Source organism: Nuphar pumila, chromosome 10 (genome assembly GCF_984573655.1).
Source record: "Nuphar pumila chromosome 10, dmNupPumi1.hap1.1, whole genome shotgun sequence".
NCBI lineage: Eukaryota > Viridiplantae > Streptophyta > Magnoliopsida > Nymphaeales > Nymphaeaceae > Nuphar > Nuphar pumila.
The window spans coordinates 2,776,975-2,792,921 of NC_143258.1; the positions used below are offsets into that span (position 1 = coordinate 2,776,975).

The 15,947-nt window shown below is 37.5% G+C and overlaps 1 protein-coding gene across 1 annotated transcript; it reads left to right on the forward strand.

Moving 5' to 3' along the window:
• The first annotated feature begins 4,383 nt into the window (after positions 1 to 4,383).
• LOC149823249 (methylsterol monooxygenase 2-2-like) lies at positions 4,384 to 15,623 on the forward strand. Its single transcript, XM_090019999.1, has 7 exons — positions 4,384 to 4,684; positions 10,576 to 10,713; positions 13,700 to 13,845; positions 14,020 to 14,139; positions 14,248 to 14,460; positions 14,567 to 14,647; positions 15,263 to 15,623. The coding sequence occupies exons 1-7, from the start codon at positions 4,655 to 4,657 to the stop codon at positions 15,312 to 15,314; spliced, it is 780 nt and encodes a 259-aa protein (XP_089876125.1). The 5' UTR covers positions 4,384 to 4,654; the 3' UTR covers positions 15,315 to 15,623.
• Positions 15,624 to 15,947: the final 324 nt, after the last annotated feature.

Consider the following 15,947-nt stretch of genomic DNA (forward strand, 5'->3'; position numbering starts at 1 on the left):
TTAAGTATTAATTTAATAAAAACTATTTTTAATATTAAAGTATCAAAAATTTTGTTTCTTATTGATTAAAAAACTAAAAAAATTTGTCATTGTGTCCTGTTTTTCAAAAAAAAATTGAACTTGCATGTCGCGCGTCCCCGTGTCCATGTGTATTTGTGTCATAGGTCAAAACTATACTCCAATCCACGTGACAGATATCGACAATATTTTAAACATATTGCAAGAAACCATGAAGTCACCATTTTAAATGCAAAATATCATGATACTTTCAAAATATTCATTAAAATGTAAATATCACAATTTTATCATGATATTTACATTTTTATTAGCAATCTTTTGTTAAGATGGATGATTTGTATTTTATTTTTCTTATAAATATGCTTTTAGTTTTTTTTTACCAATAGAAGCATGTTAAATATGAAAGGCTTTTCGATTGCTTACGATTATTTTGCCATAACGAATCCAATTTATTCTCATGTCATGTTCTATTTAGGTAAAGTGAAAATACAATATAAAACATCGTATCTCGTGTCCTTTTGGTCGTGGCCGTGTGATAAAACCTCGAAGTCATGACCCCATGCTTTTTGAAGTTGACTTAGTACAATGTATGATGATTTTTAACTACAGATACCCCAATACCATAAAGATCATTTAGCTCATAAAATACATACATACACACATAAAATGTGGCTGACCAGATATTACAATCAAATTCAGAGTAGAGAACCTAGTGTCCAACATCGCTATGTTGTCAGCATCAGAACCCGTACAGTTTGGCCAACAATTTAGGTGAATCGATTGATAGCGCCGCAGTTACAACAATTCGAGGCATGTCAAGTGCAAAAACAAATTTATTGTGTGTTTCACTCGAGCTATACCCATAACAAGTGGTATTAGAGCATACTTGTATGTCCAAGGCGAGTTTGGTTTGATCAAGAATATTGTGACTGCTTAAGTTGGTGGCACTACAAGAAAAATGTTAATTAGCAATGAAAATTTATGACGAATTTTTTTCATCGCAAATTTGTGATAGATTAGCTAGATAAAACTATCCGTCGCTAACATTCGTATGATTTATGAAATTAGTGACGGAAAAAAATTTCATCGCTAATCCGTCGCTATTTAGCGACGGATTAGCAATGCCAGTTTTTTGTCACTAATTCTCAATACATAAAAAATATTTTAGCGATGGATTAGGAACGAAAAAATTCTCTCGCTAAATCCATCGTTAATTTTCGATTTAAACCGACCCATCTAGAGCGCATAATTTTTCCTCTTTTCTCGTTCAAAATTTAAACCGACCTCTCCATCGCTCGATTTAAACCGACTTCTTCGTGGAGGGCGACGAAGTTCGGACGACTTCTTCATGGAGGGCGCAAAGCAGTTCGCTGCGGTCGGGTTGACGCTATCGCCGACGAGGTCATTGACGCTGCAGAGGTTCTTCCAGTGGCCATTTCCTTGACTGTCGTCGGTGAAGCATATCAAGGCATCCCTGGCCAAGTGGCAGGGAAAAGGGAAGCAGAAAAGCGGAAGGGCTGATATCGGAGAACGGCGGCTAGGCAGAGCGGCCGCTGGACAAAAGTTTCACGGAGGATGGAAGGACTGATATCGGATGACGGCGATGCCGGAGAGCACGTCGGTTCTGTGCATAAGACCCCGCAGTGGCGGGCTGGTCCGCTCGGGTCTAAGACCCTGAGCAACGCCTGTCGGGTGTGGTACAAGTCTGACTTATTGCTGCCAGAATATCGCCCGACAGGAAGCAATTTTTTTTTTTTTTTTTTTTTAAAATTTAACGACGGAGTAGCGACAGATAATGTCCGTTACAAAACAAAATCTGTGTTGCTTATTTAGCGATGGACTTGCGACGGATCATGTCCATCGTTAATCTGTCACAAATTAGCAACGGAAGTAACGATGAATAAGTTTTGTCACTAATTAGAGATCAAAAATTTGTAATAGGTGCTATCCATCGTCAATCCATCGTTAAATAGTTTATCAATGAATTAGCGATGGATATCGTTTGTCGCAAATCCATGATTTTCTTGTAATGTGGAGATGTTGGAGAGCCTTTTGTAGGGTTTCTCTTCGCGTTGCAAGAATCAATATTTTTGAATCACTAAAGCCATAGTATGCAATTTCATATTCAAGAGTTGGTGTAAAGGCAGGTTCACTTATGTTGCCTTAATTCTACAAAATATCCCATACTAACTTTGCCAACAACTTACTTATCCACTCGGTCTACCACACTTTATCTGCATCCTTTAACATACAAAAGACAAACAAATTTCTTTATGGATTTTGCTTTAAAACTTATATTAACAAACACTGCCTTCTTTGATCCTTGCCATTTTTTCGAGTGTCATGTCACACTTAGCCTCACGCACTGAATGGTAGAAAAAACACTGCTTTTTATGCATACAAGAACTATAATTTATTAAAATAACATCAAAATAATATTTAAAAAATAATTCTAAGTTGTTTTTATATTTATTAAAAAATAATCAATTCATGTCAAGTATCGAATTGATTTTCTAGCGATATTGATACACACCGATACTGATAACATTAGGAAATCTTTTGATAAGTATAGTCTAAATTAAACATATGGTTATTATCCAAGATTTCACATCAATCTTTAGTTTATCGTGAATTTCCTTCTTGAAATCTAGGGCTATCAATGGGTTGGACCTGGTTTGTATTCAGGTGTATCCAAACTCAGACTAACTTAGGGGTGCTAGAATGGGTTCAGAGCCAGGTCCAAGTGTTGACATAGGAAAAACCATATAGACTTACATGAACTAGGCTTGGTCCATACCTGGCAAAATAATACATTATTTTATCTTTTCTACATTGAAAAATCATGAATCTTAATCAGAATTCGGGTCAAACCCTGGTCCGATATGAAATTTCACAAATCATATGTAGATCTATATATTAATCAGACGCATAGGGTCCAACCCAGATTCTAACCGAATCTTCTTCTTCATCACCAAACCATAACCCTATAGGGTTTGGTGTGGGTAGGGTTCCAGTCAAACCGGACACATTAAGGGACGTGTTATATCTAGGGATGGCAGTGGACCGGGGGAAAGCGGGGCCCCGCCCCGCCTCGCCCCGTTTGGACCGGGGATGAAGGGTATGAAACGGGGATGGAGGCGGGGACGAAGGTTAAAATCTATCCCCGTCCGGGGGTGGAGGCGGGGATGGATGTGCACTTTTCCCCGCCCCGTCCCCGCTACGATCCCCGCCTCATCCACTTTTCCCCACAATATCCCCGCCCCGCCCCGCCTCATCCCCGTTTGAACCGGGGATGGAGGACATGAAACAGAGATGAAGGCGGGGGTGGAGGATAAAATCCATCCCCGCCGGGGATGGAGCCGGGGGTGGAGGATAAAATCTTGAGGGGGGGCAGGGGTGGAGACCTTGTCCCCCGCCCCACTGCCATCCCTAGTTATATCCAAAGGCACAAAACAAAATGTGGACATGCCATGTTCAAACCAATGGGCCACATTTTGAAAATATTGTGAATTTTCAAAATCTGGTATAATTCTAAAAATTTGCAATATTTTGAAAATATCACACTTTTATCATGATATTATCGCATTACTAACATGATATTAACATTTTATGTATATATGCTGGTGCTTTTATTATATTTTTATATATTTTAAGTATTAACTGACATTTTTGTCAAGAAAAGCATTTTATAAAAACATCGCAAGATTACCGCTTGTCAAGAAAATGCCTAAACCGATATTTGTGACAATGTTCAAACATTAATTTGTGATTTTTATTAGTTTTTAATTATGTTTTTCAGTATTTTTAATAATCCATATACTATGCTTATACATTGTTTTACAATTTTTAATGGATTTTCATTACTGTTACTAATTTTAACAGTTCATATACTTTTATATTTTAAAACCAAAAATATTAGTTTTATCAAATTAAACATGAAAAGAATTAGGTATGGCAGTGGACTAGGGGGAAACGAGGCCCGCCCCGCCCCGCCCCGTTTGGACTGGGGATGGAAGACATGAAACGGGGATGGAGGTTAAAATCAAAACCCGTGCAAAGATGGAGGCCCGCCCCGCCCCGCCCCGTTTCCCCGCCCCACCTCGTTCCTGTCTTCGATCACGGCCTTGTCCCGTCCAGCCCCGTCCCCAATTAGAGATGGCAGTGGAGCGAGAGAAACAGGGCCACGCCCCACCTCACCCCGTAAGAGCTACGAAATCCGATTCGGCTCGTCTCATCCGAATCAAAAGGATAGGACAATATCGTAAATCAGGAAAAACATTAAGGGCGAAAGGGAGAGTTCAGGTGCGGGTGCCTATAAAAGAAGCTCAAGTGCGGGGTTCGGTTCTCCTCACGCGTGGACAGTCTGTCAAAGGCCAGAGAGAGAGAGTACCATATGCTCTCGTGTCTGTCCTCTCCGAGAGAGTAGCGAGAGAGAGTCATTCCCTTCTTCCTCTCTCACATTCTGACCTCCTCCTTCGCTCTCTTTCCTCCTCAGTTCCGTCTCCTTTTCCGGCCGGTTCCGATCATCCACCGGCGATCCTCTCCCCGTCTGAAGTGACAGATCGGTTCCGACTCGCGGGGTATTTACTCCGTCCCGACTCGCTCACTCATCACACACACACATACTCTCTCTAAGATGGCCTCGCTTCTTGAAACGGGATGGCTGGTACAGATTCCTCTCCTTTCGCTCCGTTCTTTTTTTTACTTTAATCTCCTTTTTCTGTCTCTTTCCCTTTTCTTTCTTACATCATCTGTCTTCACGAGATGCATATTCTCTTTTTTCTCTGCTTTTTTGTTTGATTTTGTTAACGTGTCAATTATCGGGATTTTTTTCTTATCCTGAAGTGCGGAATCTTGATTTCTCGCTCTTTACGTGTATTTTTCGTGGCTGGAATTGTTTCTTTCGTCTTCACGTTGTAAATAGGGGAATTTCGACGTGGATTTTACTTGGTTTTGGTTCTTGATTTTGTCGTTGCTGTTTTGGTGATTATAGTTTCTTTGATGCGATAACGGACTGGATTGCTCTGAATTTTGCATTAGGAGCTTTTTTTCTTTGCAGTGATGGACTATTCGGGAGTTTTTTGGAGTTGCATGCGATTCTGTCCGTTTGATGCTGTTTTATATAGGAAATACTGTGTGTTTATTTGCTTGGTTGGTGGCATTGTTAGTGTTGGATGGTGTTGCTGTGTGTTTTTTCCGTGCCTGTTTTACTTATCTTAAACATCCGATTTTTTTATGCGCATGAGCTCCTCATTGCTGACATCTTCGATTGATTATTGGAGGAATAAAATTATTTCTTGGCTTTTCCCCAGCAAGTTCTCCAAATTGATGGAAATTTGTTTCCTTTAGGCTTTGACGGTGTGTATAGCAACATATGGGATGCCTTGAGAAGAATCCATGATTTGGATAATCTTAGCTGTTTTAGAGTTATGTCTCACACATACTTTACGTAGCATGACACTGACATGAACACCAGACACATTATAACACTGCGTAGACACGAATAAACCTGTGTAGACACGTTCAATGCCATGAATTTTTATGGAGAAGATGAACTTGGCGTGTTCTAGAATCCAAAATGCTTGCAGTTTGGGTTTCCCTGGATACATGTTTATTTGGCCTTGGTATTCACTTCAATTTGTCCCATTCATTAAATAGAGTGAACTATTTTATTTAGTTCTATATGTATTTGTGCAATCAATATGCACGACACTATGACATTTCATGAACACGATCAAAACTGTGTCAGATGCGGCAACACCTGGATTTCTTGGGAGAAGACAAACTCATTGTTATTAATATCCAAAATTCTTATTATCCAGATTTCACCATATCTGTATGTCCTTGGTATTCACATGAATTTGTCCCATTTCATTGAATGAGTCAATTATTTCAGTTAGTTACACGTGTGCTGTTACAATCTATATGCCTGACAGCTGCCAAATGCCGAATTTCTTTTGGTGTTTACAGCTAACTAACTACGGCTATCACAATATATACAAACCAATATTGTCACCTGCTTTCATATTAAGCTGTCTGATTTCTTTTCCCTACTTTTATTTCATTCCAATCTGGTTGATGCTTTCTTTTTCTTCTTGTAGAACCATTAAGTGTGACTTCTTTGACAGGGGTTTTGGATAAAGATTTTTTCTTAAAGACCATCACCTTAATTGGCCTGTTAACGCATGACAATTTTTTCTATATTTCAAGAACAAGGAATTCTATTTGGGTTTAAATTCTTATAGTTGCATTAGTAATACGTCTAGGCATCCTCAACTTTGTTGGTTTTTTAGAAGTAACTTTCGAGGCGCTGTCTCATCATGTCTCTTTCTTTTCTGTTTGATATAATACTGCTCTTTTCATGACCGTAGTTTTGTCATGTCTGAACCAAAGTTGATATGCTTAGAGTTTGATTTGTGAAGTTTTGAATTTTCTTGACTTGATACTTTTGCTTAAGTGAACTTTCCAACAGAGTACAACGTACAACTAGTTGGAACAGTTTTTGCTGATTCTAGGTTCCTACTTCTCCTGCTAGCTTGAATAAAAAGATAGAAAGTGTGAGTTACGGATCCTCTAAAGAGAATGAGTTTCTTTCAACTAAACTAAATTTTTTATGAAACTTGTACACTGCCGGAGCCACGACCATCAAGTACCTAAGACTCCTAGCTGTTATTTGCAACGCAACTGCTGACTGACAAAAAATAAGCTTCCAACCTAAAATTTCTTAGTTTCTTCTTTTACTGATTCTTGTGGACTAAGAAAGATGAAATGACTCCTTGATGGCAGTCTTATATGAAGACTGGGCTCAGAAAATTGCCTGCAATGTTCCATATATGAAAACTTTGCTGACAAGTGCATGCTGCTGGGGCCCAGGCTACAAATATCTAAGACTCCTGACCATTATTTGCTACAAAACCACTGAATATGACAAAATAAGCTTGTACCTTTAAAATTGTTCAGGCTCTTCTTTTACCAAATCTGTGCTGGGGTAAAAAGGAATGGTTCTTTTGATCTAAGGAAGGATGGAAGGACTCTTTGATGGCATTTGTATATTAGGCCCGGAAACAGAAATTGCCCTGCAAGGTTCTATATGTGAAAGGTTTGCTGGGAAGTGCATGCTGGAGCCCCATCCATCAAGTATCTGTGACTCTTAACTGTTAACTGCTGACTATGACCAAAAATTACGCCTGTGCCATAGATATTCCTCAGGTTCTTATTTTACCAAATCTGCTTCCAGGTGAAAGTGAATGGTTTTTCTTATCTAACTAAAGATGAAAGAACTTCTTGATGGAGCTCATATATGAAGGCAGGAATAAGAAACAACTTATCAAATCCCTTTTGTTTCTTTTGAGAAAACTGTATGTGAAATTTTGTGTACCAAAGAAAGTCTACACAACAAAAGTTTGAAGTCTACATGACTAAAGTTTCTTTTCGCACATAATGCAGTCACTAGATGGATGTATAGGGATAGCCATTGCCACGTCCAGCCAAATGAATATCTTGGCTCTGAGAGGAGTGCTAGCCTATTAGATATCATGGTCACCTACATCATTCAAGGTAATTTCTTGACAAGGGTTTTTCTCAGAGATATTTTCAAAAGGTGGAAAATCTTGGAAGCTTAAAATATTAAAAAATATAAATAATAGTAATAAAAAATGATTTTCTATTATTTTTCTTACAAAAATATGAAGAAACAATTTTCATAAGTTTTTAAAATACAAAAGAAACAAAAAACTAGATAAACTGAACTTAAAATACATAAAAATAAGCTTTTTTTTTAATTCTGAAAAAAATATCATTGATATTTTCATTTTTGCGATATTTTGAAAATATCGTGAGATTTTTACGATATTATCAGCTACCTTAATTTCTCAAAAATTCTCATGATATTTTCAAAATATCGCTGATATTGTAACTATGTTTGATGTTCCAAAATGACACTGCAATCAAAAGATGGCATGTCATATGCTATTTTCACATATTTAGTATCTTTGTGTAGGTAGTCTCTAGTGCACTCATGATCTACAGTAATCAACTAAATGTGTACCCTGTAGCTGGCCACTGGCCAAGCAAGTGTCACTTACTGTAAACATTGATGATGCTTTTTCTAGAAACTTGGGTTGGAGCAGAGTTACCGTAAGCGTCACATGGAATTGGGAAGCATTTTGCGCTTCCGAAACGCGCTGGGAAGTGCAAAAAAAATTTAGGAGAAGCGCACTTCCCATTTAGGAGAAGCACACTTTCCAATTTTGGGGAAGCACGCTTTCCATTTTAGGGAAGTTCGCTTGCCCCTTGCGTCCCCCTATTTCCCATCATTTTTTTTGCTTTTTGCTTTTTTTTATCTTTTTCTCTCTTTTCACTTTCCCCACGCTTCCTAGGTTGCTTCTGAGATGATTCCTAGTTCGCTTTTAAGTCGTCCCACGGTTTTCGCTTCCTAAAATTTGAAAGTGCCTCGCTTCCCGTATTGCTTTCCATTCCCGCTTCCTCGACTGACAACTCTGGGTTGGAGAGTAGATTGCCTTTCATCCCTTGGGATGTTTATTCTAGGAGCATCATGGAGTCACCTTGCAGTGGGTCATCCGAGGCTTCTAAGTAATATCACATATTCATGTCAAGACAAGCAAAGTTTGGAATTGTTATTTGGTGGGTTCAGGTGATATTCTTGTTGCTTTTTTGATTGACCCAAGACTTAGTGCAATGCAAGACTATGGGTCTTACTGTGGTTCTAATTGTAAAGGCACTCGCATATGTGTCATCACTCAACTAGCTTGTCTTTAATATTGTTGCAATCCAAAGTCTTGTATTTTAACTCATATATATATATATATATATATATATATATATATATATATATATATATATAGAGAGAGAGAGAGAGAGAGAGAGAGAGAGAGAGAGAGAGAGAGAGAGAGAGAGAGAGATCTACTCAATCCATACATGCTCAAAAGGATCACAATCGCGCTGACCGTCCATCACACGCATGTGATGGATGGTCAGAGCTCAAAAATGAGCAAAAATGCCCCTTTTTTTTTTGCTAAAAATGAGCTTTAGTGGCACTTTCAAAGTGCCGCTAAAATCCCGAGGGGGTACCGTCAGTATTTAGAAAAAGATCTTTTAGTGGCATTTCGAAGCAATGCTAAAAGCTCCTTTTTGTGTGCTTTTTGATTTTTTTTTTGTGCTGACCGTCCATCAAGTGCGCGATGGACAGTCACCATGCTTGAGCTGCAGTTGAGCACCTATATATATATACATAGTGATTGGTAGCTGCTTACCACCCAGCTGGTCTACCACCATTGCACGTTCGCTCGGTGTAAAAGCACTTTTAGCAGCACACAAAAGCATTGCTAAAGACCAAATGATCTTTATAAACTCTTTTTTAAGCACCGCTAAAGGCCTTTACCGCCGTTTGAAAGCACTGCTAAAGACCTTATACCTTCAATGCACGTGAGACACTCACACGTCCATTGGCGGTTAGCCAGAAAATGGTAGGCAGCTACCACTTTCTGTCTCTCTCTCTTGATATATATATATATATATATATATATATATATATATATATATATATATATATATATAGGGATTATCCTGCCCCTTTTTGGTTAGGATCCTCAAAAAATCATAGTGTTTTATGTTAAATCCTAACCATTAGAGGTGTTTATCATTGCTTAAGTATTAATAAACTAGCTTTGTTTTGAATTGATTTGATGTAAAAATGTAAATATTTTATCATCAAATTTTAGTACAATATCAACCATTGATTTTTTTACATCTTTAAAATACATATCTGAGCATAAAGATGCTTAATGAAATACATGTTTTTTTATTGAGTGAACGATGATAAACACATCTAACGGTTCAGATGTAGCATAAAACACCTAAAACTATAATTTTGGAGGGTCCTAACGGGGTGACCTAACCGAAAAAGATGGCAGGATAATCCTCATTCTCTCTCTCTCTCTCTCTCTCTCTCTCTATATATATATATATATATATATATATAGAGAGAGAGAGAGAGAGAGAGTCACTCGAATATGAGAAGTACCGTGTGAAACATGATTTTCATGGATTTTTTTGTTCTTTTCTCTTAAATCTAATCGTATGGAGGTGATCTACATGCTTGGTTTTATAAGGACCAGCTCTTGAATCATCCGATTATGACGCATAAACGAGATTTTTTTAAGACTTTAAAATCAATGGCTCATAATCTTGAAAAGTATTCAAGCATTCAAAAATCACATTTATTCAATTAAAAATACATGATCCAACAGTTGATTCCTAACAAATTCACCATGTCAAACACATCTACATGGTTGGATTTGCAAGAAAAGGATTGGAATATATATATATATATATATATATATATATATATATATATATATATATATATATATATATAGTGTGTGTGTGTGTGTGTGTGTGTCAGTTTCCTATGGTTGATTGTATTCATCAATTTTTTTCTATTTAGCTATAGTTTTCTGCCTGTATCAAAAGAAATGTTCTTGTGTTATATAGTTTTCTTATTGCTGATACCCTGTATTTGTTTTTTTGGTGATGCAGTACCTGACTACACATTTCAATGATTTTCAACTTGCTTCCCTGGGAAGTTTTCTTCTTCATGAAAGCATCTTCTTTCTTTCAGGCCTTCCATTTATATTCATTGAAAGGGCTGGGTTGTTAAGCAAGTACAAGATTCAGGTTGTTGTCTATCTTATGTATTGGTCCTATATGCCTACTCTCTTTCTGTGAGTGTGTGCATGCGTGCACATGCTTCATTCTGGGGTTTTACTGTCCTATCAGAGGCCTGTCCACGTGGATTTTGCACACATCTGGAATGGCTGACATCCTGGACAGGTTTCCTCATCATAAAAAAAGGTTATCTTGTGGTGCTAAGCTGATGGTTTACTTGGGTATCTTTTATGTATTTCTATAGCTACCTAATATTGTTTGTTTGATGCAGGAAATCATTCTAACTGTATTGCCTTATATTTCTGCTTAGAAAATTTGGAGGGAAATGCTTTTTCATGGCACTTCTTCTGGAAGGACTACTGTTGTTTGATGCTTACCTGTTGCTAGAAATTGTATTTGTAGAAGCTAAGTTATGATTCATAGAATGCCCTCTGTAAAATATTGTTGTTTTGGTAATGAGGATGCTGAAACCCTTTACCTGGAATCAATCAATAATTGGTGTTTGTACCAAGAGATGGAATTTGCACCATTTCAAGTGCTAGGTTGTTCTCAAAATCTTGCAGGTTTCTTGTAACAGCAGACTTTAAAATTTCATTATAGGCTATGTCACATAGGTGCGGGTATGGGTGCGGATGCGGCGATGTGGCACTTTAAAAAAACTTGGGTGCGGGGTGCGGGGAGGGTATATATATATATTAACAGTTTTAAGTTAACACTACTAGTATGTGTGCATTTATGTATTTATATATATAATATATAAAAATGGACTTGATTAGGGTTAGATGAATCTACTTTTGGATAGAAATGGACCTCAAGTGTGGTGGACTTCACCTAACACAAAGGAGGCTGTGTCCAAGTGTCGCACCCGCCTGGGTGTGGGTGCGATGCGGGTGTGGTGCCCTGTTAGAAGAGTCCATGTGACATAGATTATAGGTCAGTGATAGAAAGTTTGCAACTTGCAAGTAATTAACTTTCTAGGCCTTGTGCTGCAAGCTCCTTGCAGTAATTAAACTTGTGTTCTTTAATAAATCAATGCATAAATATTATTATAATATATAGGACACAAGCCAATAGTGAAATCTTGGTTGTTGACTAGGAGTAAGATGAACAATTTATCTGAAATACCACAGTTGATAAATCATGAACAATGTACTTTATCAGACAACCGAGTTAGATCTTCCCCCCATTCTCCCTCTTCCTTTTTTGATGGTCAAGCTGGGGTTGTCCACCTGTAGTATTTTTCTGATCAATAAGATTTAGTTCCTTTGCCATCCGTCCATCACATCCAATTTCTTCCAATAAGTATATTCCTTTTGCATGCATGAACATGTATTCTAGGAATTTAGCATGGTAGGGCCAAGAATCTATACGTGTACATAGGATGCATCCACCATGGGCTGTTGTCATTGACCAAATACTGATTGCTACCCTCGATCAGCAACAAGATTGCCAATGAACCAAGAAATGACCATTAGGTGCTCTTCTTCATTATACTGGAAAGTCTTAAAACTCTTCTCATGCCTTCTAGTCTGCTTTGTCGTGATTGCAAATAGTGTCATATGATTGATTGAGAGATAGATAATGTAGCTTTAACAACTATCGCAAGCAGCAAAAGAGGACACCCAGCTGCCCATGATTCAAATTTTATAGGGTTCCAGTTCCACTGATGTGCCTAAGCTTCTTCCTGCTTTCTTTTTAGTATTTATGTACTTTTTTCTCCTTGTATTGATCTTTATTGTATAGGGCCCTATTTTGTTTCTTGAAGTATTCATGTGCTTCTTTGATCCTTTGTTCTAGTTAATGGACTTAATAGCTGTGCTTTTTTGCATTATAACATTGTTTCGTCAAACATGATGGGCCTTTGAAAATCCCTTCTGGATCATGCACAGCTCTTGATTTTACAGTTTTGATAGCCATTTCAGTTTATGCTCATCTGCACTCAGCATCTGACATCATCACTGGTAATTTTATGAAAATTGTCAAAAATAAACTGGAACATTTTCTCTTTTTTGGTTTTTGGCCTCTTTGTAATTTCTCTAGTATGGTATTCTGGTTTAAGGGCTATTAGCCAAATTGCGCAAATGAGCATTTATGTGATCTTCAGCATTGTATCATTATCAATATCTTTGTTCTTTAATTAAGCCAATCTAGTATTGTTCTTCAACGTAATAAATTGAAGAAATAACTACTTATTTATATTTATCTTCTCACAATATTTATTAACTAACCTTGAGAGGGTACACCTGTGAGCCTGTACATGTATGAGAGAGTCCGTGCACCTGTCAATTGGAAAAAATTAGTGTTACACCTGCAGTACCTATTGTACTGCATATCCCTAAGATTAAAGCTGATAGCTAATATTCTTGTATTTGCTGGCTAAATAATAATATTAACATTAATATTTATTATCATCATCATCATCATCATTGTCACTACATTTTGTTACACAAAGTATGGATGTATGAGAATTTACTGGAATTTGGTTAGTGTGACATGTGCACAATCCATTACGATGATCCATACTGCACCATGTTAGGGTATTTGAAAATTTTCAGCCTTGAGAGCATCTTCAATTGGTTATGGTCATACTATGATATTCTTCTGGTTCAACTTGCATTTGTATATTATGTCAAAATTACGGAGACAATGTTTCATATTTTGCTAGCCAAGCTGGGCAATAACCTGTGGCTGGATTCAAACCAGAGACTGTTGTCTGTGTGAGTGATTTTCTACATTATACCCCGCAATCCCCCCTCCTCCCCCCCAATAAAATTTATTTCTGCTTTGTAGACAATGGTTTGCAAATTCTGTGTAATGTGTCATGTTAGTGGTTTATTAATGTCTAAGTGCATACTGAATTAACATGGTTTATTGGGTGGTGTCTAATTTTCTGGGACCTATTTTTTAGGTTAACTTATGTCTTATGCTATTGAAATTTTGATTGTGGGGACTATTTGCTCCTATGACGGTCTGATTTATTTTTGTTTATCTACAGAGCAAAACTAATACCCCAGCTGCACAGGAGAAATGCATCACAAAGCTGTTGCTTTTCCACTTTTGTGTGAACCTCCCAGTTATGATTGTCTCATATCCTGTCTTTAGATACATGGGAATGCAGAGCACTCTTCCGTTGCCATCCTGGTACTTTCAGCCAGGTCTTTTGTAGCTAGATTTTGTCAATTGATATGATATGCACTCACTTGTATGGGGATTTCGTTCTCCTGCAACTAAATAGGTTATACATTCTGTAAGATTCTCACTTTTCTTGCATGAATGATGCTGTACAAAATGATGATATGTGTTTTGATTCTACAGGAAAGTCGTCGTGCCACAAATCATCTCTTATTTCATCCTAGAGGATTTCGTCTTTTATTGGGGTCACAGGATTTTGCATACCAAATGGTTGTACAAACATGTGCACAGTGTCCATCATGAGTAAGACACCATTTTTTATCTTCCCGTCATTCTTATAATTGTAAAACCTGCAGAATAATCTTTCTTTATTTTGGACATCTTAGAAAACACTATTGTGATTCTATTCAGGTATGCAACACCTTTTGGATTAACTTCAGAATATGCTCATCCTGCTGAGATATTGTTCCTTGGGTTTGCTACCATTGTTGGACCAGCCATCACAGGGCCTCATCTATTTACTCTTTGGTTGTGGATGGTGTTAAGAGTCCTGGAGACGGTAGAGGCACACTGTGGTTATGATTTCCCCTGGAGCCTATCAAGGGTGCTACCTGTATATGGAGGGTAAGCTGTTCTTGGTGTTTAACTCTGACTTCGGCTTGATATACTTACATGGCTTCACCCATTTCCTTCATTGCTTTAATTAGTTTATTTTGATAATTATTGACAGGGCTGATTTTCATGATTATCATCACCGATTGCTTTATACAAAATCTGGCAACTATTCTTCCACATTCACATATATGGACTGGTAAGAGCGTTTTTTTATTTTAAATCTCGTATTTGTTGCCTGTCTATAATTGCTATCATCGGGCTTTCATGTCTATGGCTTTCTACTTTTGTTGTTGACTTGCATATCTATTAGTCCATTCTTTTTATTTAAAATTTAGCCTTAACGTTGCCAATTGCATATTATTCAGGTTTTGATTTTTGATCTCTCAGACCATGTTTGTTTAACAACCTGCGGTAATCTAGAGCTAAATTAAGTCTTCCCACCCTCACATTTGTGTGTGTTATAGGTGACTTCTTCTCTCCTTCACATTGGGGTTCGTCTTGGTAAAATATTCTTTCTACCATAAAAGCAGAAAGGAGGAGAATAAAATAAAAAAGAATCTACTTCAGGCTATGTAGACCTGGGTGAACATGGGCATCACCATTCATGACGTGTTAGGGTTAGAACCGTTTAGTAGATAGTATAAACCTAGATCTGTGTGCATTTCCCTAGATCATGTTAGCTATATTTGCAGATTTTGGTACCAATACATCATCTGTTATGTTTCTGTTGTCTGCACAGCATGTGCTCTTTGACATATTGGATGGTGAATTGATTACCCAGCTCAATTTGGTTATTGTTTTCCCCATTCAGGCTATTTGGTACGGACAAAGGTTACCAGAAGCTGAAAGCACAGAAGAAATAAGAGTAGTCATGATAACATTTTGAAGTTTGAATTAGCAGTTGTTGGATTGGAAGTACTGGCGAGATTCACCTGGAACTCATCTTAGAAAGGTTATGCAGCTTGGCTTGATGGTGGCATCTTTAAGAAGGGTTTGTTTTAGGGACTTTTGTACGTATGCATGCATGTATGCCTGTCTGGCAAAATGAAATCTTCATTTTACCTTTCTGATCTGCATCAATTCTTTGCTTCTTGGCTTTTGATTACCGGATGAGTGTATCCTGTTTTGATCTAACTTTTATCCATAAATGTGAATTAATTCGTCTGTAGTCAGTTTTTTTTTTTAGAGAGAAAAAATTGAATTAAAAAGATATAAGGAAGATTAGTGAGTACATGAGGTTACTAACCACCTCAATAACATGCAAAGGCATGACGATAAAAACCACAACTTTAGAAGAGTGGTTTCTGATACATGACTTGAGCAATTCATGAAATCTCCATGCATACTATATAAAAGAAGAAAGACAAATCATATGAGAATCTCATTAATCATTTCAACTTTCTTCCTTCGTGTTCTACTATGCTTCTTGGCCCTCGCAAGCACCAGCTTTATAGGAGGCAAAGAAGCTGTTGTACCATGTGGCTTCAAGACAAGGT

Bases quoted from the DNA above. Each gene is read 5' to 3' on its own strand.
- LOC149823249 (XM_090019999.1), top strand. From the start codon at position 4,655: ATGGCCTCGCTTCTTGAAACGGGATGGCTG. The intron at 4,685-10,575 runs GTACAGATTCCT...TTGGTGATGCAG, and splicing joins TTCTTGAAACGGGATGGCTG to TACCTGACTACACATTTCAA. The intron at 14,140-14,247 runs GTAAGACACCAT...GATTCTATTCAG, and splicing joins GTGCACAGTGTCCATCATGA to GTATGCAACACCTTTTGGAT.